This window comes from Lynx canadensis, chromosome B3 (genome assembly GCF_007474595.2).
Source record: "Lynx canadensis isolate LIC74 chromosome B3, mLynCan4.pri.v2, whole genome shotgun sequence".
Taxonomy (NCBI): domain Eukaryota; kingdom Metazoa; phylum Chordata; class Mammalia; order Carnivora; family Felidae; genus Lynx; species Lynx canadensis.
In genome coordinates, this window is record NC_044308.2 from 117937522 (window position 1) to 117965396 (window position 27875).

The window sequence follows — 27875 nt, forward strand, 5'->3', positions numbered from 1 at the left end:
AATGTTGCAGCCCTACTAAAGCCCTTCTTTAGTGTCCTTGCCCTCAGGAAACCTCTTCTAAGGCTGCCCGTGACTCTTTTCTTTCTTTAGATGCCAACAGCCGTTCGTCTTTACTCTTAGGGAGCTTGTCAAACTCTGCCTTTATCCCACTGGGCTTGCGTGTGATTCCAGCCAGGGTTGGATCTTACCTTTATATTCCCTGCAGTACCTAGCACGAGGCTAATTCATGTTGTGAGGCCAGCATTACCCTGATACCAAAAACAGCCAAAGACATTTAAAAAAAAAATTTTTTTTTTTAATTTTAAAAACCTTAACCCTTACCTCACACCCTATCAAAAAATTAACTCAAAATGGATCATGCAGTTAAATGTAAGAGCTAAAAGTATAAGACTTCTATAACAATTGGAAGAAAATCTTTATGAACTTGGGTTAAGCAAAGGTTACTTACGCCACAGAGAGCTCAAACCATAAAAGCAAAAAATTGATATATTGGACTGGATCAAAATTTAAAATATCTGTTCTTTGAAAGGCACTAATATGAAAATAGAAACACGAGCCACAGACTGGGGGAAAATATTGGCAAAACATATATCTGATAAAGGACATGTAGTCAGAATATATAAAGAACTCTTAAAACTCAATAATGAGAAGACAAATGACCCCATTTTTTTTCATGGCTAAAAGCACTGAACAGACATTTCACAAAAGAAGTAATACAGATGGGCCAAAACGCCTGTGAAAAAAGGTTCAACATCATTAGTCATCAGGAAAATGCAATTAAAATCACAATGAGATACCACTAAACATCTATTATGATGGCTAAAATTAAAAAGAATGACAATGCCAAGCACTGGCAAGGGTATAGAATAAACTGGAACTCTCAGGCACCACTGATGGAAATGCTAAAGGGTACACCCACTTTGGAAAGCAGTTTGGCAGTTTCTTACAAAGTTAAATATACATTTGTGACCTAGCAATCCTACTCCTAGGCACTGGCCCAAGAGAAATGAAAACATATGTCCACACGAAGACCTATATCCATGAACGTTCAGATCATAATCCTTTACTCATTACGGCCAAAACCTGGAAACAACCCAAATGTTCACCAACTGGGAAATGGGTAAGCAAGTTGTGATATACGCAGCCACACATGCAACAACATGAGTGAATCTTAAGTGAGTTGTGTTAGTTTCCTATTGCTGCTGTTAACAAATTACCACACACTTAGTGACTGAAGACATCACAGATGTATCTTGTGGTTCTGGAGATCAGAAGCCCAAAATCAGTTTCACTAGGGCTAATGTTAAGCTGTCACCAGCAGGACTTGCTCCTTCTGGAGGCTCTGAGGGGAAAACCTGTTTCCTTATCTTTTTCAGCTTCCAGAGCCCCCCTGCATTCCTTGGCTCTTGTCCCTTCCTCAAAGCCAGCCCTGCTTGAAGGAGGAGTTTGACCAAAGGCACAGAGACATAGCAAGTTTGAACTTCTAAGGAGTTCCATATTTCCAGGGTGTATAATGTGACATTGCAAAGATAAGGAAACCAAGATTCAAAGAGATTAAGTGTCTCACCCGAGGTTTTGGACGTGGCGAAAGTCACATTCAAACCCAAGGCCTCCGAATCTAAACATAGACTTTTTCCCAGTGCATGTGGGCCCTCGGACTTTCCCACTTTGACCTTGAAGGCCTCCAGCCCTGGAGGTTGGATGGGCATCTCTGCCATGTTGCTCAGAGGCCCTGAACTCCCGCCCCACTCCACCAGCGACAGCCTCTCTTCTCTTCAGCAGCTCAGCCTGTGGAGTTTGCATGACCATCCCCACTGCCCCGTCCTGGGCCAGCAGATTCCCACCCCCAGTTTGATGAAATTATAACCTTCATAAGATTGATATTTGCGTCCTGCTTTATATTTGCCAGCGCTCTTTGACTTAGCTTATTTTATTTGGCCTTCCTTGTTGTGTGAGGCTAAGGGTACAGATATTACCAGGCCCATTCAGCAGAGAAGAAAGTTGAGGTCCTGGAGGTGGGCACAGACTGGCCACCTTCACACAGCAAGTGAGGCAAGGCCAAAATCAAAATCTTCCCCAGATGGGGCACCAGGGTAGCTCAGTTGGTTGAGCGTCCGACTCTTGATTTCAGCTCAGGTCATGATCTCCCGGTTGGCGGGTTCAAGCCCCACAACAGACTCTGTGCTGACAGTGCAGAGCCCGCTTCAGATCCCCTGTCACCCTCTCTCTTTCTCTCTCTCATGCTGAGCATGGACCCTGCTTAGGATTCTCTCCCTTTGCCCCTCTCCCCCACTCACACTCACTCTCAAAAAAAAGCAACTTTTATATATATTTTATCACAACTTAAAAAAAACAAAAACAAGGGGTGCCTGGATGGTTCAGTCGATTAAGCTTCCGACTCTTGATTTCGGTTTAGGTCATAATCTCACGGTGGTGGGAATGAGCCCCGTGCTCAGCCCAGAGGCCACTTGAGATTCTCTCTCTCTCTCCTTTTCCCTCTGCCCCTCCCCTGCTTGCACACACTGTCTCTCTAAAAAAATAAATAAATAAAATAAAAAATCTATTTAAAAAAATAAAAAATAAAAACAAAAACACTGTTAAGAAGATGAATAGGCAAGTCACAACTGAAAGTGTTCATACTACATATATGTGACAAAAGACCTATATCCAGGATCTATAAAGAACCTTAGCAACTCAGGAATAAGAAGACAACCCTTTTCCCAACTGGGCAAAGATTTGAACCGACTCTTCACAAACACAGAAGTTGATAAGTACATGAAAATATGCTCAATATCATTAGTCATCAGGAAAATGCAAATTAAAACTACAATGAGATACTACTCACACCCAACTAAAATGGCTAAAATTAAAAAGATTAATAATAGCAAATGCTGGTGAAGATACATAGCAACCAAATTGTTCATACAAAGTTGATGGAAAAGTAAAATGGTACAACCGTTTTCGGAAAGAGTATGACAGTTGCTTATAAAAGAACATGGACTTGACATATGACTGAGCAGTTTCATTTCTAAACATCCACCCAAGAGAAATGAGGAGAAAATAGGTCCACAAAAGACTTATACACAGATGCTCATAGCAGCTTCACTCATTATAGCCCCAAACTAAAAGCAACCCAATGGGGTGCCTGGGTGGCTCAGTCGGTTAAGCGTCCAACTTCAGCTCAGGTCACGATCTCAAGGTCTGTGAGTTCGAGCCCCACGTCGAGCTCTGTGCTGACAGCTCAGAGCCTGGAGCCTGCTTCAGATTCTGTGTCTCCCTCTCTCTGCCCCTCCCCCATTCATGCTCTGTCTCTCTCTGTCTCAAAAATAAATAAACATTAAAAAGAATTTTTTTAATAATAAAAAATAAAATAAAATAAAAGCAACCCAATTGTCCATCAATTGGTAAATGGATAAAAATTGTGGCATATCCATATAATGCAATATTCTCAGCAATAAAAAGGAACAAACTACTACTATATACAATACCACGGATACATCTTTTTTTTTTTAAGGTCATATCATATGATTCTATTCATATGAAATTTTAGAGCCAGCAAAACTAATCTATAGTGGCAAAAACCTGGGACCAAAAATGGGGTGAGCTCCAGAGAGACACAAGGGAACTTTTGGGGAATAACAGAAATATTCTATTGTGGTTACAGTTACATGGATATATACATTGTCAACATTCATAGACCTATATACTTTAAAAGGAGTGCACTTGATTGTATGTAAATTACACCACAATTAAGTTGGTTTAAAAAGAACTTTTTAAAAGTCAAACCACATAAGCGTCCGACTTCAGCCAGGTCACGATCTCGCGGTCCGGGAGTTCGAGCCCCGCGTCAGGCTCTGGGCTGATGGCTCAGAGCCTGGAGCCTGTTTCCGATTCTGTGTCTCCCTCTCTCTCTGCCCCTCCCCCGTTCATGCTCTGTTTCTCTCTGTCCCAAAAATAAATAAACGTTGAAAAAAAATTAAAAAAAAAATAAATAAAAGTCAAACCACAAACTGTGAGAATCAGGTTTGCCAAATATTTGACAACTATGACAAATCAATATCCTTAATACATAAAGACAACATACAAACTGATAGAAAAAGCATTAAGACGTTAATAGATTAAAGGCCAAAGGACACAAACAAGCCACAAAAGAGGAAATAAGAATAGCTAATAAACAAATAAAAAAATTAAACCGATGAATTACCATAGTCCACCTACCAAATTAGCAGTCTTTTGTTTGTTTTAGTAATGATGCTAGTAGGGCAAGATGGGCACTCTGCTGGCAAAGATATAAATTGGTACCTTTCTGGAACACAATTTGGCAAAAAAGATCCAGAGCCTTAACAATTTCCAGGTTACTAGACACACTTTTAGAAACCTAGCCTAAAGAATAATCAAAGATGAGCAATCAAAATCAGACATCTACAGGGGCACCTAGGTGGCTCAGTCAGTTAAGCGTCCAGCTCTCGATTTCGGCTCAGGTCGCCATCTCACGGTTCATGGGATCGAGCCCCATGTCAGGCTCTGCACTGACAGCATGGAGCCTGCTTGGGATTCTCTCTCCCCCTCTCTTTGCCCCCCCCCCATTCATGCGTATGTGCACACTCTCTCTTTCTCTCTCTTTCTCTCTCTCTCTCAAAATAAACACTTTTTTAAAAAATTAGAGAGCTACATGCAAGAATTTTCATTCATGACTTAGAGCAAGTCATTGGGCTGAGTAAATATGGATACATCAATGTAACGAAATATCAAATATTTGTTGACGATAGGAACTTAACAAATATTTCTTAAATGTACTCAATTTAGGGGTACCTGTGTGGCTCAGTTGGTTAAGCATCTGACTTTTGATTTTTGGCTCAGGTCATGATCTTGTGGTTCGTGAGTTTGAGCCCCGCATCAGGCTCCATGCTGACAGCACAAAGCCTGCTTGGGATTCTTTCTCCCTCTCTCTGCCCCTCTCCCGCTCATGCTCACTCTCTCTCAAAATAAACAAATAAACTTTTAAAATGTACTCAATTTCTATACTATATAAGAACTTTAAGGAGTGAGATGTATAGATGACTTACACTGATGGCTAGAGAAACATATATAAATTTTTTTTCATTCAGCAAAGATCAGAAATGAGCTAAATGTCCATCAGAAGAGGTAAAGTTAAATATATCATGGTAAATCTACACAATGAAATACTATGCATCTGTTAAAAAAATAAGACAGACATACAGCTATTGCTATGGAATAATCTCAAGATGTACCATTAAATTTAAGAAGCAAGTTATAGAACAGGGCATTTGGAATACAACTATTTGAAATGCTATTTGAAATGCTATTTATCTCACAAAAAAACTATTTGAAATGACATGGGGGAGGATAGATATAAATTTATGCTCATAGACATCTCCAGAAAGATAGAGGGAAAAAACAAAATGACAACAGTGGTTGGCTCTGTACTGGAGAACTACGGTCTAAGGATGGGGAATAGGAATGGGAACGAGGCTTAGATCTACTTTCCTGGTTTACTCTGCTGTAATTTTTGAATTTTTTATTATATTGAGGTCTTTTTTTTTTAACTTTTTTTTCAATTTTATTTTTTATTTTTTAAAATTTACATCCAAATTAGCATATAGTGCAACAATGATTTCAGGAGTAGATTCCTTAATGCCCCTTACCCATTTAGCCCATCCCCCCTCCCGCAACCCCTCCAGTTACCCTCAGTTTGTTCTCCATATTTATGAGTCTCTTCTGTTTTGTTCCTCTCCCTGTTTTTATATTACTTTTGTTTCCCTTCCCTTATGCTCATCTGTTTTGTCTCTTAAAGTCCTCATATGAATGAAGTCATATGATATTTGTCTTTGCCTGACTAATTTCACTTAGCATAATACCCTCCAGTTCCATCCACGTAGTTCCAAATGGCAAGATTTCATTCTTTTTGATTGTCAAGTAATACTCCATTGTATATATATACACCACATCTTCTTTATCCATTCATCCATCGATGGACATTTGGGCTCTTTCCAAACTTCGGCCATTGTTGATAGTGCTGCTATAAACATGGGGGTGCATGTGTCCCTTTGAAACAGCACACCTGTGTCCCGTGGATAAATGCCTACTAGTGCAATTGCTGGGTCACAGGGTAGTTCTATTTTTAGTTTTTTGAGGGATCTCCATACTGTTTTCCAGAGTGGCTGCACCAACTTGCATTCCCATCTATTGAGGTCTTTTTCAAAAAAAAGGAAGAAAAAGGAAAGATGCCTAGGTGGCTCAGTTGGTTAGGTGTCCAACTTCGGCTCAGGTCATGATCTCGCAGCTTGTGAGTTCGAGCTCCGTGTCAGGCTCTGTGCTAACAGCTCAGTGCCTGGAGCCCACTTCGGATTCTGTGTCTCCCTCTCTCTCTGCCCCTCCCCAGTTCATGCTCTCTCTCTCTCTCCTTCAAAAATAAACATTAAAAAAAAAGAAAGAAAAGAAAAAAACCACACACACACTTTATTTAAAAGAAGGAAGGTGGCGTTATGGGTTGAATTGCTTCCCCTAAAATGTATATGTTGAAGCCCTAACCCCCAGGATCTCATATCTCACAATGTGATCTTAGTTGGAAATAGGGTCACTGCAGATGTAATTAGTTAAGATGAGGTAATTAGGATGGGCTCTAATCCAGCATGTCTAGTGTTCTCATAAAAAGAGGAAATTTGGACACAGAGGCATGCACACAGAGAGAACACCATGTGAAGGCAGAGATGGAGGTGATGCTTCTAAAAGCCAAGGGACACCAAAGACTGCCAGCAAACCACCAGAAGCTAAGAGCCCTCTCCCTCAGGGCTCTCAGAAAGAACGAATCCTGCCAACACCTTGGTCTTGGACTTCAGCCTGTGAGGCAATAAGTTTCTGTTGCTTAAGACACTCAATCGTGTATCACAGCAACCTGAGCAGACTAATACAGGGATGAATATTAACATGAAATCAAACAAAAAGTGGTAAGGTTCATAAAGATCAACCCAACCATCCTAGAAACAAACATCATCAGCATCTTCTCCCATAACCAAGGTATCACCTAACCCCACTCCCATCCTTTAGCTCTGGAGTAAATGCCTCTCTCTCTCTCACACACACACACACGCACGCACACATGCACACAAACACAATTTATAAATATAATTTATAAATATTATAAATATTAATTTATAAATATAAAACAACAGAAGCATCTGACTTTATTACAATCCCATGCATCAATCCTGCACCACTCACCTAGGGGAAACAGACACTTGCCCAGAATAATGTTGAATGAATTAAAGGCACTGAAAGAAAAGAATATACCAGAAAAAAAAACCCTGGTAATTCTAGTTTGTCTATGGAACGGAAAGTATCCATTCTGTCAGTACCCAAGACATCTTCAGAAAGGAAGCGATAGCTTTCGCAACTGTGCCCACTCAGGGATTCCAGGGGCACCTAGCTGTGCATCCAAAACAGAGGCTCTCCCAGAGCAGGAGCACTAACAGGAGAAGCCTGCACCCACCACACCTCCAGGGCAGGGCCCAGATCCCTACCAACACCTCACCAAAGTTCCCAGGAGTTCTTGCTCCCATCAGGCTAGAATCCTTTCCCGAGGTCTTTCTTGACCTCATCCCTATTTCTACCACAAAGCAAAACAGAAGGACAAAATCTTGGTCATAAAACCCAAATGAGCTCAGGGGATTGGGGTGGAGGGAGGGCTTACAGGGAAGGTTTTCAGCTCACAAGACCCTTCAGCTGAGGTTTCAAAATGGCAGCTAGCTAAACTCCATTTGGTCTAAATCTGCTCACCCAAACCTCCCTCCCATTCCCCAGGGTGTCCATAGTTACCAGCACAGTCACCTGCAAACATGGAATCTGGATCTCCCTTCTTTCAAATACTAGGGAAGTGGGACCACAAAGATTACCTCCCAATGACAGAGGAGGCTAGAAGGGGGGAAAGAAGGGGAGAAGGAAGACCTTCACGGCAGCGTGCAAGGACATGGCGGGCTCGCCCCATCCCGTATCTCAGCTATTATGCATTCCCAACTGGCTTGGCCAACATCCAGAGAGACTCCAGGCTGGTGAGTCTGTGAATGTGAGGCAGAGATAAGCCGCACGGAGAGGGGGAGCTCACCCACGGTTATATATGGGCTGTAGTGCTGCCGGAGCAAGGAGCCAAGGGACTCTTCCATTTCCAAGACATTTCTGCACTCGGTCCTCTCCCCAAGATTAAGAATTCTCCTTTTTGGCTGCCTCCCTCTCCCTGGAACATAACTAAGCAGCTTGAGAACATGAAAAACTGGGGGGGTTGGTAGGAGTCTTTAATGTGTGAAAATCACGTTGACCCTGGATACTTGTTTGCAATAAAACCAGGAGTAGGAAGCTCCTTTCTTTCCTTTATCTCTGGGACTGCCAGCATTTGAGAGACAGGGAGGGGCCGATCTCCAGCCCTGCCCTCAGCCCAGGGATTTGCTTTGGGAGCTCAGAAAAGGTGTGCTTCCTTCCAGGAGGAGGCTGGGCCTTTGGGGAAGGGCAGACACACGTGGACAAACAGATATGGGAGGAAGGCCTCGGAGGAAAGGGAACAGCATGAGCAAACCCTCAGAAGGGGTGGCTCTGAGGAGGACAGCTGGGGGAGGGACAAAGAAAAGTCTTATGGAAACTGAGGGATCTGGTCCTAGATGCTTATCCACCATCACCAACGCTAGGATATCTCTGAATGTTCTCCTATGCACCCTCCAAAGAGCAAAATCCAGCAACACAGGGCCCCAGCAAAGTCTGGAGGAAAGGAATGTCTGCCCCGAGTCTTGCCCCAGGGTCAGACGCCTGGAAAAAATTCCTGGGATTATTTGGTGTTGTCTAAGATGGATTTGGAGCCACCCCGGCCGACAAGAGATGTGGCTTTGGATCCGGGCTGCCAGGACTGGTCTATGGTGAGCTGAGGACAATTTCAGGTCTCAAAACTTTTGTCCTTGCTGTTCACCAATCTGAATCTCCCTTCCTCTCTCTTCCCTGTTCACTGAAATCCTTAAAAGCCATCTCCTTCCCCCACTCCCCTGATCCCCTCGTTCCAAAGTAACCCACTGTCCTTTATGCTCCTTCAACAAGAGCTCATCTCTCTATTTCGAGGGTGCTTGCCCGCCTTGTCTTATAATTAGTCTCACACCCCTCTAGGTGTATGCTCTCAAATGCCAAGAACTGGGTCTTACACATCTCCAGAGCAGCCACTCAATAGATACTTATTGAATACACAGACCCCTAAGGAGTGACTGGCAGCGGCCGGCATTTCTCTTCCCTTCGTCCATTCATTCATTTGTTCAACAAACGTGTGCATGCCCAGTGTCTGCCAAGCTGGTTGGTGACTCTCTTGCAGAGCACACTGGAACCCTTCAATCAAGCAGCTAAAAAGTAAGTTTCGGTATCTAGGCTTCAGTATGAGGCTTCTTTGCAGGTCCAGGACATAGAAAATCCCACAGGATCGCTACGGAAAAACCTGACCACGGCAGGGGGGCTGCAGCCTACATCCCAATGCCTGTACCTGTCCAGATGGAAAGTCAGGCCCTCAAGAAGGCCCCTGGGGGACAGATTGTCTAGGATGTGGGTGAGGGCCCTCAAGGGCTCTGCCCAGCCCATCCGGGAAAAGCCTAGATATACCTATCACAGAGGATGGTAAGTCAACCCAACTGTCTATGTACACAGTACTCTGGGAATGCTCGGTGTGGGGGAGCTGGGAATTTGGGGTTGGGGAGAGCTCAAAAAGTCATCTCGGCAGAGCAGATGTCATCCTGGAAGGGGGAGGATCCGCTGAAGGTCATGAGAAAAGTCTGCCCTGCTCAGGGATCAGTAAGTGCAAATTACTTGAGAAGCTGGTGTGTCCAGGAAGGGGGGGGGGGGGGGTTGATAGGGAACCAGGGGTGTGGGGAGAGGGCAGGGGTAGGTTAGGGATAGTCATTTATCCCGGTCTCTTTCAACTCCAAAATTATAGGATCCTAATCTGAACCCTCCCTGCCAACAACTTGAAAAAGTTGTCTGAGACCAGGGACATTTGGAGAGAAAGTTGAATAGTGAGTCAAATAATAAACCAAAAAGAAATCCTGAAGTCAAAACAAGGGATAAATTTTCCTTATCTCTCTACGACATGCATCAAAGCAGCTAGCTGCTGTCTGCCCCAGCCTGGGAAGATGATCACGGTTTTTAATGGCCTGTAAACAATAGGACCAGCCTTTGTAATAAAGTTGAACCAATTAATCCTTTAGGCTTCCTCCCTGCACCCTGACGACTCCCAGCTCCCCCTGCTCCGAGGCAGGGCCACCTTCAAGGGTCTGGGAAATGGAGGGATCCAGCCCTGAAACGCAAAGCCTCTGAGAGCTGAGGTGGTTTGTGAAAGAGAATCAACGCTGTGGGTGACAGTGATGGTTCCCAAAGGAGGGTCAAAGAAAATTGCCTCTATCCTGATCTGGGTAAAAGGAGAAAGACTCCTCTCGGAAAATGCAAAAACAAACAAACAAAAACAAGAGACATGGTATACTAAGGAACTGGCACAAGAGGTAAACTCTGTTCTTATGTGGTGAGCTCATTCATTCATTCGGCAAACATTCACACACTCCTATAGCGCAAGGCACCTGTACAGGTCCAAAAGTATACAGAGATTCCAAATACCTGCCCTCAGTGGAATTACAGTCTGGGAAGTGGTGCCGGGAATAAGGCATATCCACAGATATGGACAAAAGTTAGTAGGATAGTATGTGCAAAGAGTTACATAAGTCCAGACCTTTCCGTTCATGGCTTTGCTTCTGGCTTTGACGTATCACGTTCAATGTGGGTGACTGGGGCAGACCTTATTGAAAACAACAGGGGGATCAGAAAGAAGAGAAAGAAAATGGGACAGAAAAGAAAAAGGAAACCAAGCCCCTCCTTCCTGCCCCTGCTCCAAGCTCAGCCCTAGTTCTGGGAAAGCAAAGGACCAGTTGTCACTAGAAGTCCCCAGGCAGGTCCAGGCCACTGAGTCACAATTCAAGGCACGTATGCTCCTGTATCAACAAGGCACATTTTTGCTGAATTGCACAAAATTCTGGCCATCTGGAGTTTTCTATTTGATATACCAATTCCCGGTACCTGACAACCATGTAACCCTTTATGCTTAGCAATACCGCATATACGTGCATAAACACACATGCATGCATGCTAACGGTGATTGGTGATCGAATGAAGGAAATTCTAAGGCTTTTTCACCTGTGCTTCAAAAGCTAACATTCTCTCCTTTCGAAAACAGTGACAAATACATGTTTTGCATGCGTGTAGCCTCTCATTTTTCAGCTCTTCAATAAATATTACTTTATGTTCATGCCACCAGCAACCTTGGTTGGTAAACAAAGGCAAAACACTATCATCTCCATGTTAAATACTCCTCCTTTATCCATTTGTTTCCTACTCAAGAATGGTTGAGGGGCACCCTGGTGGCTCAGTCGGTTGAGCATCCAGCTTCGGCTCAGGTCATGATCTCACGGTTCATGAGTTCGAGCCCCACATCGGGCTCTGTGCTGACAGCTCAGAGCCTGGAGCCTGCTTCGGATTCTGTGTCTCCCTCTCTCTCTGCCCCTCCCCCCTCCTTAGAAATGAATAAACATTAAAAAAATTTAAAAAAGAATCGTTGAACACCTACCATGTGCCATGACCATGCTGGGTATCACGTTTTCTAGCCAGAACAAGGCAAATGCAAGCACTGCCTTCAAATGGGTCACAGTCCAGTGAGGGAGATAGACAGGGAAATGCACTCCGCCTCCAGGATCTGGAGCAGCTTCCAGAGGAAATGATGGAGACAAACCTTAAAAGACTACTGTGAGAGGCACCTGGGTGGCTCAGTCGGTTAAGTGTCCACCTCTTGATTTCACAGTTCATGAGACCAAGCCCTGCATGGGGCTCCACACTGATAGTGCAGAGCCTACTTGGGATTCTCTCTCTCTCCTTCTCTCTCTGCCCCTCTCCTGCTCACACTCTCTCCCTCTCTCTCTCTCAAAATAAATAAATAAAGTTAAAAAAAAAAAAGACTACTGTGATTTTTGCCAGGTGGAAAAGAGAGGGATGGGTCAGCAATTTGTGCTCAGAGAAGAATGAGCTGTCTGGCATTTCCAGACCACGGAAGGGGTGAGGGGTGGTGAAGGGCAAAGGATGAGAAAGGAGACTGAAGAGGTTGGCTGGGCCCAGACCATGGAGCCAAGAAAGCCTTGCCAAGGAGTTTGGACTTTATCCCGTGGGCAATGAGGAAACCACTGAAGGTTTCAAGCAGAGGCAGGTGACATGATCAGATTTATGTTTTGGCAAGATTATTCCAGCTTCTGGGTGAAGAATACACTGGAATAGGAAGAGACTAGGCAGACTCTAGAGACAGTCCCTAAACAGAATCAACAGGACTGGGTTCCCCATTGAAGGTAGGAAGGAAAGGAGGTGTCAACCTTCGGGCTTGAGGGGCCCTCATCCAAGACAGGAAACCAATAAGAAAGCAAGAGGCAGAGAAATTAAGGGCCTTGTCTAAGGTCACATAAATTACTGGATAGTGGATTGAAGCCAGGAACCTAAAATTCTTTCCAGTAGAAACCCCTTGGTTTGCCATGTTAGTATCAACCTGTGATTAAACTTGGCCATCATTTGCCAGGCTCACTTTTTGTTCCCTGCTTTTTCACACATGTACACTTTTTGTCCTAGGAAGACCATAAACTCAACAGGTCAAAATGGGCCTCATAGGGCCTGGCACATACTAGGCACTAAGTGGTCAATGAATGTTTGTTATTAAATCAAACCCCAGGAGCCCAAGGGCACCTTAAGCATTGTCTTACTTGTGACACAAGACACTTTCTTTCATCAATTCTTAACAAACAAAGTATTTTTAAAACACAATTCCTAGATCAAATAATTCCTAGATGTCTGGATTTCACAGTCCAGGAAATTTGTTACAACAAAAATTAGAGGGATCAACACGGTCTTGCCAACTTTTTTTTTATTTTGTCAAATAAGGACAATCTAAAACCCAACTGCCATCTATTAACTGCCATCTACTACTTTGTTTCTTAAAAAACATTTCATACGTATCCAAAAAGTCAGAATAATATAAGATTAAGGCTAATCCTTCAAATTAAATCAGAGTTCCTCAACCTTAGCACCATGGACACTTTAGGCCAATAAATCTTTGCTATGGGGATGAAGGGAGAAGAATGGGGGGGGCTGTCCTGTGCACCTTGGGGCATTTAGCAGCATCTCTGGCTGCTATTCATAACATACCAGTAGCCCCTCCCAAGTTGTGACAACCAAACAATGTCTCCAGGCATTGCCAAACACCCCCAGGGGCAAAATCATCTCAGTTGAGAACCACTGAATTAAATAAAGCCTTACTAAAAATGTAGTTCTATTGTCCTTACCTTTCAAACCAGTGAAAACTTTAGCACAGACAGGCATCCATCCATAAACCAAAGGCACAGAGACTAAGAGGGTGGGATTTGAAATCACACTTGAATTCAAATCCCAATTATTCCTCCTTCCTGTTGTCGTTGTCACCTGACCTTGACCAAGTGATTGCTCTAAACCTCCCTTTCCTCTCCTGCAGCATCTACCTCGTCAGAGTGGTTGGCAGGATTGGATGGAATAGATACAACCCACTTAGCAACATGCCTGGCACATGATGGCCGGGAGAGGAAGGATGACCATTAATAGTATTATTTCTAACACTTCTAAACACATAACACATTAACAATGGCTACCCAGATTTAAGACTGTCTGGATAAATGGACCCACACATAATACAGTAGGTCTTCAATAAACATTTATTGAATGAATAAATGAACCCTAAATCACCCTGTTCCCACCAGCTCCTGTCTTCAACCCTGCCACATCTAAAACCTTTTCTCCTTTACCAGAACTTTCCCAAATCGTACCCATGGGGATTAAATACATAAAAGAAAGTCTGGCCAGTCCAGGACCTCTGCCTGGGGCTCTATGGCGGTTGGGGGGCGGGGGGGGGGGGGAAGCGTGGGAGGAATTGGGGCGGGGGGGACTTTGTGGAATCCTCTAGCAAGAGCAATATCAATCCACCACCCAACTACCTGCACTTGGAACAGCTCTTACTCCACCAATGAGAGCACAGCCTTGTTGAAACCCACCACTAACACCACCCATGTCATCACACCTTCAGGTGGCTGCTATCCTCCCTAGATATTTAACCTGGAGGTAGGCCAAGGACAGAAAAAGGAGATGGCCATATCCTTGAACAAAAGTAGCTATAAAAGGGCATGGGAAGCAAGGCAAATGACAAATTAAACAAACAGACAACCTCAAAGGAAAGGAGGTGGAGAGGCTCCAACAAAAGGGTCAGAGTTCCTGCTGCTTCCTGCATCACCACCAAGCCCACCTCCCACCTCAGCAGGCCGACAGAGCACTGGTGGCTCTTACAAGGGGAGAAACACTCCTCATTATAAACCAGACATGCTCCTGGCTGAAGCCCAGCCAGCAATAAATTCTGGAGTTCATCTCATAAGCACAGTAAGTATCTTTGGCAATTTCCCGAAGGACTGAATTTTTCTGACCATCACAGGGGCACAGGACGTGAGCATGGGGCAGGGCGGGGACTTAAAAAAGCAGGTGATCCAAGCTCTCATTCTATAGATGGGGAAACTGAGGCTCACAGTGAGAAAGGAACTTGCTCAAGACCATCCACGGGGGCCCCACTCAGTGGCAGCGCTGAGCCAAGAGTTCAAGGCTTCAGTTGTAGCACTGAGCTTTGCCAGAAGCTCAGAAACATCCCCAGAAGAGGATGGTGTGTTATGAACCAAATCTCACTCTTCCTGAAAAAATAAATGATCACATTCACAGCTTCACATGAGGAGAGGATTAACAAGTTCTCAGAAGGGGCCATTGATCTATGGCTTCTCCATCCATTTGGAAACTGAGAGAGAATAAATTAGTTCCACAGGAGGATCTAGCAACTAACTTCTCTACCCCAGCAAGCATCATTGGTCTTCTTCAGACTATCTGATACTATAACCAAAATACAAAGAGGATCGTAAAGACCATTTGGGGGAAATGTGCAAATGGTGACTCTGAGTAAAGACTACAGGGGTGTTCATTGTACCATTCTTGCAACGTTTCGGAAGACTTGAAATTTTTCTAAGTAAAAATTTGAGGGAGAGTGAGAAAGCACTAAAGAATAATCTAAACTAAATTAAATTGTTGTTAAAAATTCGGAAAGGAACCAGAAGGGACCAGAAAGGGATTCAGAAGGAATCATTCCTTCAGTTTCACTCAGTTTCTTTATCTGAGGACTAACACCCTCAGGGGAAAAAAAAAAAAAAAAAAGACATTGCAGAAGTTAGAGATGTAGGGTTCCAAACAAATATGTGATGCTGGTGTTCATAGTAGCCAGTAGCTATGGCAACCTTGGAATCCAATCTGATTTCAAATATTTTGTCCCATTAGCTCCCAAAATACACATATACTTGTCACATCATGTATCCTGGTGTTCTTGATTCAGAAAGTAACAAAAGTAACAACAGGCTATGGATGGGACAAATGTCAGAATCTTTCCCCAAAAATCCATCACCTTTGCAGTACAGGTGGCTCACAAAATCAATTAAATGCAGTTTAATTTCCATTCAGTTTGGAAATCCTTTCATATAAATAAATTATTGAATCAAAATCCACATCCAAACCACAGTCTGCCATGTTCTCTATCTACAGTAGTATTTAATTGGCGCCATATTGGATCCATAATCTAGCCCTGAAAATCTATCCTTGGCCACACAGATAAAATTCATGCCAGTGGGATGCCTGGGTGGCTCAGTTGGTTAAGCATCCGACTCCTGATTTCTGCTCAGGTCATGATCTTACAGTTCGTGAGATAAAGCCCCACGTCGGGCTCCTGACTGGCTGGTAGCACAGAGTCTGCTTGGGATTCTCTCTCTCCTCTCTCTCTGCCCCTCCTCCCCCTGCTACTCATTCATTCTCTCTCTCTCTCTCTCTCTCTCTCTCTCTCTCTCTTTCTCTCTCAAAAATAAATAAATAAACATAAAAAAAATGTCATGCCAGTAGCATGGCAGTCAAAGCTTGGAGAGTTGAGGTAACACAGACCATTCAAGAAACCTGAAAGAATTCCTATGGATAAAATAAGAGATGAGGGGAGATTCCTGGGGATAGAAATGGAGATGGAGGCCCAGAGTGCAGGGGCCAAGAACGGCTTCACCCAAGTCACCCATGAGGTGGCTGGCGGACAAAGAAACTAGGCTGAGCAGCTGTCCGAGTGGGGGGAGGGCAGGGACATGGCCCACAGGGACACAGAGGAGGCCCGGCTCACAAAGAGGCCCATTTTCCCACCCCTCGCCAGGGACGGATTCCTGAGTGGAAAAGAAGAAAACAAGGAAAATTCCGGTCCCAGCTAACAGATACACGCCATTGAAAGAAAACTGGATGAAGATATTTACTCCTATTGTAGAATGTTTGGCACTCCAGATGCGCTTTAACTTAAAATCGAGGAATGTAGAGATCAGGACTTGTAAAGAAACCAAAGATGTTAGTGCTCTGACAAAAGCAGCTGGTTTTGTGAAAGCCTTTATTCTTGGGTTTCAGGTAGAGGATGCCCTTGCCCTCATTAGGTTGGATGACCTCTTCCTAGAGTCCTTTGAAATCACAGATGTGAAGCCCCTAAAGGGGGCTCTAGGGAGACCACCTGTCAAGAGGGATAGGAAGAATTGCTGGTAAAGGAGGAAAACCAAATTCACCATAGAGAATGTGACACGGACATGGATGGTTTTGGCTGTAAGTTCACATCCTTGGCTCTTTCCAAAACATGAAGATGGCAAGAACCGCCATTTGCAACGTCATCCTGGGAAATCCTCCCTCAAAGGTTTATGGCAATATCCGAGCTGTGGCTAGCAGAGAAGCAGATCGTTTCTGATTTCAAATCAAGAGACTTTTTTATCTTGTCTTTGGACTCTAGAGAAAAAGCCTTCCCCCCCAACCTGTAGTCACAAGAAACCATGTGAAGAGTATTCCAGTCACTGTAAGGCTCCATCACTTCTGTTCTCAGCCAGAAGCATAAACAGAAAGGAAAGGTTTGGTAAAAGTCACACACAGCGACTTTGAGGATAATTTCCACATCTGAATGTGGCACACTATACTTACACATTAACTATAATTTATCACTTCATTTTAAATAAAAGATTTGCATAGTTTATAACTCTTATGGGAGGGAAACTTCTGGTTTAAACAGTCCTGTATGAATTTATCAACTTATTTATAAATTTGTAACTTCCTATAAATTTATAAACATTTCTTTTCTATGGAGTATAATTAAAAGAATCATCCCACAAAAATAAATTGATAGATAAAATAATTAATTAATTAAAATAAAATAAGAAATGAGGGGAGAATGAGCAGGGGAATATGAAGTTGGGAAGACAAGTAGAGATCAGACCCAAGAGGGTCTGAACACTCGACAAAAGAGGAGGAAGTTTATCCTTCAGACAATAAGGAACCACTTTGAGATGGGAGGAATATAACTGGATCATTCCAGCAGAGGATGGATAGATGGAAGTAATTCAAAACTAGGGAGTCTAGTTGGAATGACAAAGACCTGACCTAAGGCAGTCAGTATGGAATGAAGAATGGAGGACAAGTTAGAGAGAGCTGCTAAAGACAGCCAATGCACAGGACTTGACAGGAAGAGGGCAGATGTGCCCTAGAGAGAGAAGAAGCATTCCAAGACACCTCCAGCTTTTTTGACCTGGTAAATGATGCTGCCAGTCATCCAGACGTGGAACCCAGGAGAAGAGAAATGTAGTAGGTTTTGAACACGCTGAAGTTCCACCTGGATAGGCAGGTGTGGAGCTCCAGAGAGAAGTCCAAACTGGATATACGCATTTGAGAGTAATCGTCACATATATGGTGGTGGATGCCATGGGTGTGGATGAGATCAACTGGGAGGAAATTGACAACAAGTAAGAATTGGTTCAAGAACAGAAACTCTGGGGGAGAAAGCTGCTAAGGGCAGGTAAGGAAGAGGAGTCCTCCCCAAGAACACTGAGGAGTGGCCTAAAAGGCAGAGACCCCAGCCTGCTTTGAAGTGATCCATTCTACCCCTCCATCTCCACAGGCTGGTCACACCATGCTAGCGTAGAGGAAGTAACAACAACGACCAGCTAGCGTAGAGGAAGTAACAATAACATATTAAAACAAACTCTCTTCTTAAAAACAAAAAAGACAAACAACTCAATTAAAACACAGGCAAAGGATGTGAGTAGACATTTCTCCAAACAAAACACACAAGTGGTCAAAAAACACATGAAAAGATGCTCAGCGTCATTAGCCATTAGAGAAATGCAAATCGAAACCACCGTGAGATACCACATCACACCCGCCAGCATGGCTAGAATCAGAAAAACAGATAATCACAAGTGTCAGCAAAGAAGTGGAGAAACTGGCCCCGTGCACGTTGCTGGTAAGAATGTAAAATGTGCAGCCGCTGTGGAAAACAGTGGTAGTTCCTCCAAAAATTAAAGATACAGTTGTCATATGACCCAGCAGTTTCAATCCTAGGTGTATGGTCAAAAAAACTGAAAACGTATGTTCACACAAAGACTTGTATTTGAATGTGCATGTTAGCATTACTCATAATAGCGAAAAAGTGGAAATAACCCAAATGTCTATCAACTGATGGGTAGATAAATAAAATGTAGTATACCACATAATGGAATAGTATTCTGCCACTTAAAAAAAAATGCAGTCTTGATATATGCTACTATGTGGTTGGACACTGAAAACATGGTAAGTTGAAGAATCCAGACACAAAAGCCCACATATATTGTCTAATTTCATTTATAGGACATAATCAAAATAGGGAAATCCATAGAGATTGAAGGAAGACTTGTGGATGCCGGGGGCTGGGGAGAGGGGGGAAAGGAGTGAGAAGTGACTACGTAATGAGTGCAAAATCTCTTTCTGGGGTGCCGAAAACGTTCTGGAATTAGGTAGTAGTGATGATTGCACCACACTGCAGGTTTACTAAAACCATTGACTCGTATGCTCTAAAACTAAAAATCAGTGAATTGTACACAGTTGAAATGGTGAACTTTATGTTACATGAATCTTATCTCAATAAAAAAAATTAAGTAAGTTCACTTTACAAAATTACCCATAGCCAAGAACAGCTGGGTAAGCAATTTCTCCAGCTTGCCCAGATATTCTACACAAAGAAAAGAAAATTCCAGATATTCTAACCAAAGAAGCCAAAGGGCGTGCTTCCCAAGAGACTCTTAAATATCTTTAAAAGTCCAATTTAAATTATATGTGTGTGTGTGTGTGTGTGTGTGTGTGTGTGTGTGTATAATATCCATAGGTTGGGGATGAGTTGTTCTGCTGAAGAGCAGAGATGGTTCATTCAGCTCATGATAGCCATCCATGCCTCGGTAGGGTTGCCTCACCCACTTTTAAGATTTCTAAATGTAAGGGTGACAGGGACAGAACCAGGCAACCATGATTTGACCTACAGAGAAACCACAACCAGGCATGACCTGTTATAGTTATCCAACAATGACAGGAAAGGAGAAATGATTTCTGGACCCAGAGTACCCCAAAGCCCCAGAACAGCAGTCTCCCAGCTCATGCCCCTTATTCAACTCTTTGACACCTACAACCCTTGCACTGTGTTCAAGATGACCTCCCGAGACAACATCCCGAGCTGTCCCAGGGTGTCAGCGCTCACCATGTAGGTAACTGCTTTATCCACACGGTGCCTCAGGAGGTTACTCTGAATCGCTTTGGGCTTTGGACACAAGTGACTTTGAAATTATCACAATTTATATGGTTTACACCCAGCTCAACACCATCTGTGGCAGAAGTCAAGGCCTGAAGAAGCAAGTAAGGGACAGGAGATGGACCGTGTGTGCATTTATCAGAGTAGCTCCACGCCTGTGGGCAGGAGAACCCGAGGAGGAAGCTCCAGGGTTCCATAAAATTTTCCTGAGGATAATTTCATCTCTCTCCTTTCTCCACTGACACGCATCCCTCTCTTTTTGTTCCCCTTCTCCAGCCAAATTCCAAGGGCCACCGTAGATAACAAGGTAACAGAATGCAAATGCTTCAAGGGGGCACACCCCTACTCCAGAGAGACTGTCAGAGCGGGGAGGCAGATCTGGAGTGAACAGCAAAACCTCGGGACTGCTCTAGCCATTGGATAAGCAACCCCTCCTCCACGCCTCCCTGCTCCTGCCTCTCCGATGGGAAAAGGAACACAACGAAACTAGGCTTTCCCTTGGGGTTCTGACCACCTTGTGTGGAGATTATGATTACCCTGCCGTTGCTATGCCTACCGTGATGTCATTCCTTTATCATTCCATTTGCGTGGATTTTTTTCCCCCTTTTCTCCAAAGGATACCCTACTCTCCAGTGCCTGGGAGCCCACTGGGAGCCCAACTCCAGTCCTCATGCTATCTAGACCCAGGGAAACCACTCTGTCTGGGGACCTCAGGCAACGCCACATAGTCCTGATGGGGAAAAAAACGCTGGGAGCAGCTTCCAGGATGCAGGTTAGTCTATCCCTATACTTTAAGCAGAAGTAAGCAGGGCACAGTATTTTACCTTCTTCACTCAAAACTGCAAACAGGAGAGGGACATATGGTTAGGTCCTATCAGCTGTATTTAATTTGTCAGAAGAAAATCACTTCTTAAGTAAAATAAATGCAAAGAAGAATAAGGATAGAGGAAAAGGTGCACAAATCCCACACTATATCATGCACAGAGGAAAGCAAAGGAAGGGAGAAAATTATTTCCTCAATAGTTACATCTCGCACCGTCCAGCCATGTATCTCCAGGAGCTCTATGTCAACGGAAAGCATTCCTCTGGGTTCCGACTGTGCACCAGGCTCCGTGCTGGGTACTGGAGGCCCAGTCCCAGCCTTTAAGAAATAGTAACAAGATCACTGTTCACAATCACGACATCTACACAGGCTCATTCAAAAGGATTTTGCTCCACTAAATAGAGGAAAACTGTGGCTCTGAAAGACCAGACTATTTGTCCTTGGCCATGAGGCTCAGTCTACAACCTGTGGGCAGAGAGTGAAAGTGCGGGCATGGGCAGGCCTTGCCCCAAATCCTCAGGTGAAGGCAACAGTCTGCTGCCTGCTTCCTCCTCATTCTGTCTTCCCCTCCCAGGCCCTGCGGGGCTTCCGCAGACAGGGAAGGAAGGCAGAGGGCGGTGGCTCCAGTTCCAGCTGCTGCAACCTCACCAGGGGAATGGCAGCCACCTGCCTCAGACTGTGGGCAGGAGGGCCCAGGGAAGGCCTTCCCTGCGGCCTGCTCACCCTCTGCGGCCAAGTTCACCTTTATGTCATGGCCCTGCTCCTGCAAGTCACAGACGTCACTGTGAAGACACAGCACCCTGTAGAAAACAGCGGTCCTGCTGCACTAGAAATATCCAGACTTGTTCCATAAAAATGGCAATGACTATCGGTATCAGCAGCGCCGTGGTCTGCAGCCAAAACCCAACACACAGAACTGGTGTTGTCTTTCTAAATACACAACGTGCTTCTGATCGTTTAACCAGAAGCAACTATTCGTTTAATCAGAAGCAAGAGAAAAATCCGATCCCCATTTTGTGAATGAGGAAACCAAGGCCAAGAAAAGAGAAGGGGGTCACAGGTGACATCCACTGGCAGAGATGAGATTTTTATCTTAAATACTCATTTGGGGGCACCTTGGCAACAGCACAAGCCCTCGGCGCTTTGGGTGGAAGTCACACTACCGGGCCGCCAAACCAGCCACAACTGTTAGTTTTTTTGTGTGTTTAGTGGGGCCAGGGGGGTGGATGGCAAGGAGAGGCGGGAGAGAGATTCCCCACGAAAGCCCAAATCTTTGCTCCCAAACTGGCCGCTAAGACTGTTCAGGGGCCAGATGTCAGAAGTGGTGAAACTATCCTCCTTTTTAACAAGTCAGTCTGCCTTTCACCTGTCCTGAGGTAGGTGTCCACATGCCCTACTTTTCCACGCAGCCCTGCTCCCTTGGGAACAGAGGCCCGAACAGGCTGCTCTCCCTCACCCAGGTTATGAAGCCTTGCCATCCAAAACCAGGCCAACGAGAACGCACAGGAAACATTCACTAGACCGTGGCTTGGTTGGTTTTAACAGCAAAAGCTACATTTTAGGACCCACCCCTGCGAGAGAGGACCTCACAGAAATCTCAGAGTGGATCAAAGCAGGCCAGCCTGATCACCCCCACTAAACCCCAAGCTGCAAGGGAATCTGAAAAGCAGAAGTTCTGGAATCAGAGCTGGGCTTAAACCTCAGCAACACCCACTCACGATGCGGCCTTCAGCTGCCTGCCCCTCAGGTGTCCTCATCTTGAAATGGGGATGAAAATACCTAACTTCAAGAAAGTATGAAAATGCCAGTACATTCTAAGCACATCAAGACGGTAGCTATGATTACCGATTTACCAAAGGCAGCAGTGTGTCTGTGCTCAGACTCCCACACATGTTCTTGGATCCTCTTCTGACCAACGTCCTTCACTTTCAACACAACTGGCCTGGGGGTAAAGCCTTCAGCCACAGAACAGAGCTCCGGCCCTTGCCAAGCTAACTGACCCATATAGGGTTCACAGCCCTGTTCTTACTAGAGCAACTCTTTTGTTTGACTTGTAAATTTTTGCATGTACCTTTTATGCATTTGTATACACATACATGCATATATAATGTATTCAAATGGCATCTTATCACATGTCATTTTGCTATACGTTGTTCTCCCACATCAGCACCCCCCATCCTCAGCCCGCTTTCCCCGGGTAGCCCATGTTAACATTTTAGTGTGTCCTTCTACATTTTTCCCCAGACTCATGTAACTTCAGACACACACACACACACTCATAGTGGGTTGAGGGGGGGTGGTTATTGTTTGTTTAAAAAAATAGAATTATAGATCATATACATTCTTCTCCCTTTTATCTATTCTGCCATACTTTACCAAAATCTTTTAATGGTTCTGTAATGATCCAAGGTGTGAAGGTGCCATAGCTACTGGGCCATTTCCCTACTGACATAGGCACTCATTGAGTTTCAATTCTTGGCTGCTACTAACAAGCCAGTAATGGATTCCTTGTACATCCGTCCTCACCAAAAACCACTTTCTTTTTTTAAATTGTTTGTTCATGTTTATTTATTTTTGAGAGAGAGAGAAACAGAGTGTGAGTGGTGAGGGCTAGAGAGAGAGGGAGACACAGAATCCAAAGCAGGCTCCAGACTCCAAGCTGTCAGCACAGAGCTTGACGTGGGGCTCAAACTCATGAACCGTGAGATCATGACAAAAAAACAAAATCAGATGCTTAACCCACTGAGCCACTCAGGTGCCCCTCGAAGACCACTTTCTAACCAGACAAAATACCAAGCTCCAGGATGTGAAAGTCACCCATCAAAAGGACCTCATGATGAGCTCCCAATGTAGCCACTCATCCTTAAAACTCCTCTTTGCAAAGATCCCCTGCTTCTAGAAGGGCAAATCCCAGGCAAGGAACTGGCCTCCAACCACCAGTTCTTCCATGATTCTACAGTGTCAAGTCAACTCTGCAGGTCTTAATTTTCCCATCTGTAAAATAAAATAATAATAGCCTGGTGCTACAGGATCTGAGAGCACTTTTGTGAGTGATTTTTATGAGGAAGCGGTGTGTGAAGTAATATTTTTGGTGTTATTCTATGGGATGTTGTTTCTAGCTTGTTGTTTGGGGGTCACAGAAGGGAGGGCAAGCCAAAACGAACAGATTTGATTAAATTCCCGCTAAGATTCAGGGGTGCCTGGGTGGCTCAGTTGGTTGAGCATCCAACTTCGGCTCAGGTCATGATCTCACAGTTCATGGGTTCAAGCCCTACGTCAGGCTCTGTGCTGACAGCTCAGAGCCTGGAGCCTGCTTCAGATTCTGTGTCTCCTTCTCTCTCTCTGCCCCTCCCCTGCTCATGCTCTGTCTCTCTCTGTCTCAAAAATAAATATTAACATTTTTAAAAATTTTTGAACTCCCACTAAGATTCAGAGGTCCCTATTTAATAAGGTTTCGGGGGCTGGATGGGAAGGCCTCCTGTCCCTCTGTGTTGCTGAAGCACCTTGCACCATGGCTGTTTACAAACAGAAGTCAGAGCTAGACCAAGGGACTTTTGACTCTCTATTTGCCCAGCTTTGTCGAATTCCAAAGAAGGGCAACTGTAATTGAAGTTATGGGAGGAACGACCCAGCGAGCAAATTTTGGGAAATCAGTAATCTCACTGATGTTTGATATTCACTCAAAACTTCCCTAAACTCTACATCTCATTCAATAAAGGGTGTGAGGAGTATTGGGAGGGTAGGAGATGATTCTTTTTTGCAAAGGATGTGGCAATTAGTATTTGCTGTTCTTGAAAATAAAGCAGACATTTTGGGGGTGGGGGAGGAGTCCTAAACCTTCCATTTCAGGTAGTACTACTCAGGTAGCATTTCAAGAGGCTCCCCAAAAGAGGCAGTTCCAGCAACTCAAGTGAATTTGCCCAGTGACCACACGGTCCACACGCATGAGAGGGGAGAAATACAGGAATGGCAAAATGACAGAATGAGTACAGTGTTATTCTGCCTTAAAACCCAAATCAGGGGCGCCTGGGTGGCGCAGTCGGTTAAGCGTCTGACTTCAGCCAGGTCACGATCTCGCGGTCCGTGAGTTCGAGCCCCGCGTCAGGCTCTGGGCTGATGGCTCAGAGCCTGGAGCCTGTTTCTGATTCTGTGTCTCTCTCTCTCTCTGCCCCTCCCCCATTCATGCTCTGTCTCTCTCTGTCCCAAAAAAATAAACGTTGAAAAAAAAATAAAAAAAATTTTAAAACCCAAATCAGATGTGAATATGGAATCATTTTCTTCATCAAAATCAAGCAGAGGATTGGCACCCCTTCCCCGGAAGAGCGTGTGGCAGCATTTCCTGAATACACACCCACCCTCTGACCTGGAGATCCCACCGGCAGGTGTGTGCACTTCAGGCCCCCAAAAGACATGTGCCAGCATATTCCTCACCGTGAAATTCATAGAAGTCTCCAACCAGGAACTGCCATGTGTCCCTCAAGAGTAGAACAGGCATGGGGCGCCTGGGTGGCTCAGTCGGCTATGTGTCCGACTTTGACTCAGGTCATGAGCTCGCGATCACAGTTCACGGGTTCAAGCCCCACGTCAGGCTCTGTGCTGACAGCTCAGAGCCTGGAGCCTGCTTCAGATTCTGTGTATCCTTCTCTCTCTGCCCCTCCCCCGCTCATGCTCTGTCTCTCAAAAATAAATAAACGTTTAAAAAATGTTTTAAAAAAGGGTAGAAGAGGCAAAGAAATGGTCTATTTACCTGAAGGACTACACAGCACTAAGAACAAACAGCCTAATACTACAGTCAACACTATGGACGAATCTCACAGTGTTGAAGGGGGAAATCCAGACGCAGAAGTGGACATAGTGGAAGATTCCATCCGATGGGGTTAGAGCTGGGATAGTTACCCTTGGCGGGGCTGGGTAAGGGGTGAGGTTGTAACTGGAAGGGGCACAGCTGGGCTTCTGTCCTGTTGTTTCTTAATCTGGGTGTTGAGGACACAAAGAAATTCAACTTGTTGAAATGTATTCGGCTGAACACACCGTGCACCTTTCTCTGCATATGCTACACTTCAATATTTAAAACTTTAAAAAAATCAGTCAATGAGCAAAACTTAAAGGTGATTATGAATAAAGTAATCAGGCAGACAAGGCTCCTGGAGCCAGATCGTATCTGGCGTGTATCGTTCCCGGGAGCTCTCCTGTTGATGCGAAAACCAGACAGATTAGCTGAGTGTGCAAGACGGGCATTCTGTGAGAGGAGATGAAAGGCGAACGGAGAACCTGGCACTTTCTTTGGAAAAGAGCAGTTTCACCAAATCTAGACGTGCAGCCTCCACTCAGGTTATTAATCCAATGCGCTGTTACAGATAGACCCACATTTGCTTCAAAAATACTCAGGGTTTTGGTTTTCGCTTTTCTGCCCTTAAAAAAAAAAAAAAGTTTGGAATGAGGGAAGAGGCCTAGTTATTTTATATGGAAATCGAATCTATTTTCACAGAGACTAGAGTGAAAATCCCATCAATGGGAAGGAAGCGGAAGCTAGAGATGGAAAGAGATGCTCTATAAAGCTCTAGCACCACAGGCAAACTTGGGTCTCTTCTCAGCTCAATAACAATATTTGTAACAATGGCTAACACTTAAGCGGGTTGATATAGGCTAGGCATTGCTAGAAGTGCTCACACGTATTAATTCATTCAGTCCCCATCTGTGAGGTAGGGGTTTATGTAATTCCCAACTTACAGACTGAGACTGAGGCCTGGAGAGGTTAAGAAACTTGCCAAAAGTCACACAGCTAGTAAGTGACAGAAGTAGGCAGTCTATCGAAAGTCTGTGTTCTTAACCATTATACCCTATTGCTTCCTAATAAGCACTTATTAAGCCCCTACTATGCACTGTGCCGAGCAAGAGAGGTACTGAGATACAGAAAACACTAGTCCGAGGGTTATGGAGTTAGTCCAGCCGGTGACAAGGATCACACAGGCATCTAGCCATCTAATTTCACAATGAAAAGTTGGAAAACTGTCTCCAAACACCTGGATATTTAGTTTTCAAGGACTCCAAAAGCAGTGTCCTTTTTCTCACTGATACTATGCTACCCATTAGAGTAAGTTATAAGAATACACATTCCTTGATGCCCCACCCACCCCTGAGTCCTGAGACTCAATAAAGCTCTCATCAAGTTGATTAAGAGGCAAAGAAGACCTGTAAGCACATTTGTTTATTTTTCCTGAACTGCCCTCTTGTGTAAAAAGGGTTGTTCACCCCTGATCTAGCAGGCATAAATACAGGGCCTCTCAGAGGAAGAAAGACTCCCCCCCCCCCAGGTACCCAGGTGATTAAAAAATGAAGAAATTCGGGGTGCCTCGGTGGCTCAGTTGGTTGGGCATCCAACTTCGGCTCGGGTCATGATCTCACAGTTCGTGGGTTCCAGCCCCACGTCGGGCTCTGTGCTAACAGCTCAGAGCCTGGAGCCTGCTTCAGATTCTGTGTGTGTGTCTCTCTCTCTGCCCCCTCTCTGATCGTGCTCTGTCTCTCTGTCCCTCTCAAAACTCAAAAATAAATAAACATTTAAAAAAAAAATGAAGAGGGGCGCCTGGGCGGCTCAGTCAGTTAAGCGTCCAACTTCGGCTCAGGTCACGATCTCGTGGTTCATGAGTTCGAGCCCTGCGTCGGGTTCTGTGCTGACCGCTCAGAGCCTGGAGCCTGCTTCGGATTCTGTGTCTCCCTCTCTCTCTGCCCCTCCACTGCTCATGCTCTGTCTCTCTCTGTCTCAAATATAAATTAATTTAAAAAAAAACATAAATAAATAAATAAATAAATAAATAAATAAATAAATAAATAAGAAATTCAAGGCAGGACTACAACATGTATGGCACATTTTAACGTTTATTTATTTTTGAGACAGAGAGAGAGACAGAGCATGAATGGGGGAGGGACAGAGAGAGAGGGAGACACAGAATCGGAAGCAGGCTCCAGGCTCTGAGCCATCAGCCCAGAGCTCGACGCAGGGCTCAAACTCATGGACCGCGAGATCGTGACCTGAGCTGAAGTCAGACACAACCGACTGAGCCACCCAGGCGCCCCATGTATGACACATTTTAAACATGCACACTTCACGAATTCACACTTTTCCCGCACATACACACACAAACCCAAATATGATGTAAAATTACTATGATCTCAAAAGAATTACAGGATTTACTATTCTTAATGTGAATTCGTAGTGCCCGGATGCCATGGATGGTATGATCTAGGCACAGAAGATACATGTGATCCCTTGTG

The 27875-nt window shown here is 44.5% G+C and overlaps 1 protein-coding gene and 1 pseudogene across 1 annotated transcript in view; one reads left to right on the forward strand and one right to left on the reverse strand.

Moving 5' to 3' along the window:
* Window positions 1-1718, reverse strand: part of DPF3 (double PHD fingers 3) — a 187467-nt gene extending 185749 nt beyond the window's left edge. The window contains exon 1 of the mRNA XM_032593533.1: window positions 1568-1718. Coding sequence (XP_032449424.1) covers window positions 1568-1718 — 151 coding nt within the window. The remainder of the gene's footprint in view (window positions 1-1567) is intronic.
* Window positions 1719-16169: 14451 nt separating this feature from the next.
* Window positions 16170-17204, forward strand: LOC115516642 (annotated as a pseudogene).
* The last annotated feature ends 10671 nt before the right edge of the window (window positions 17205-27875 follow it).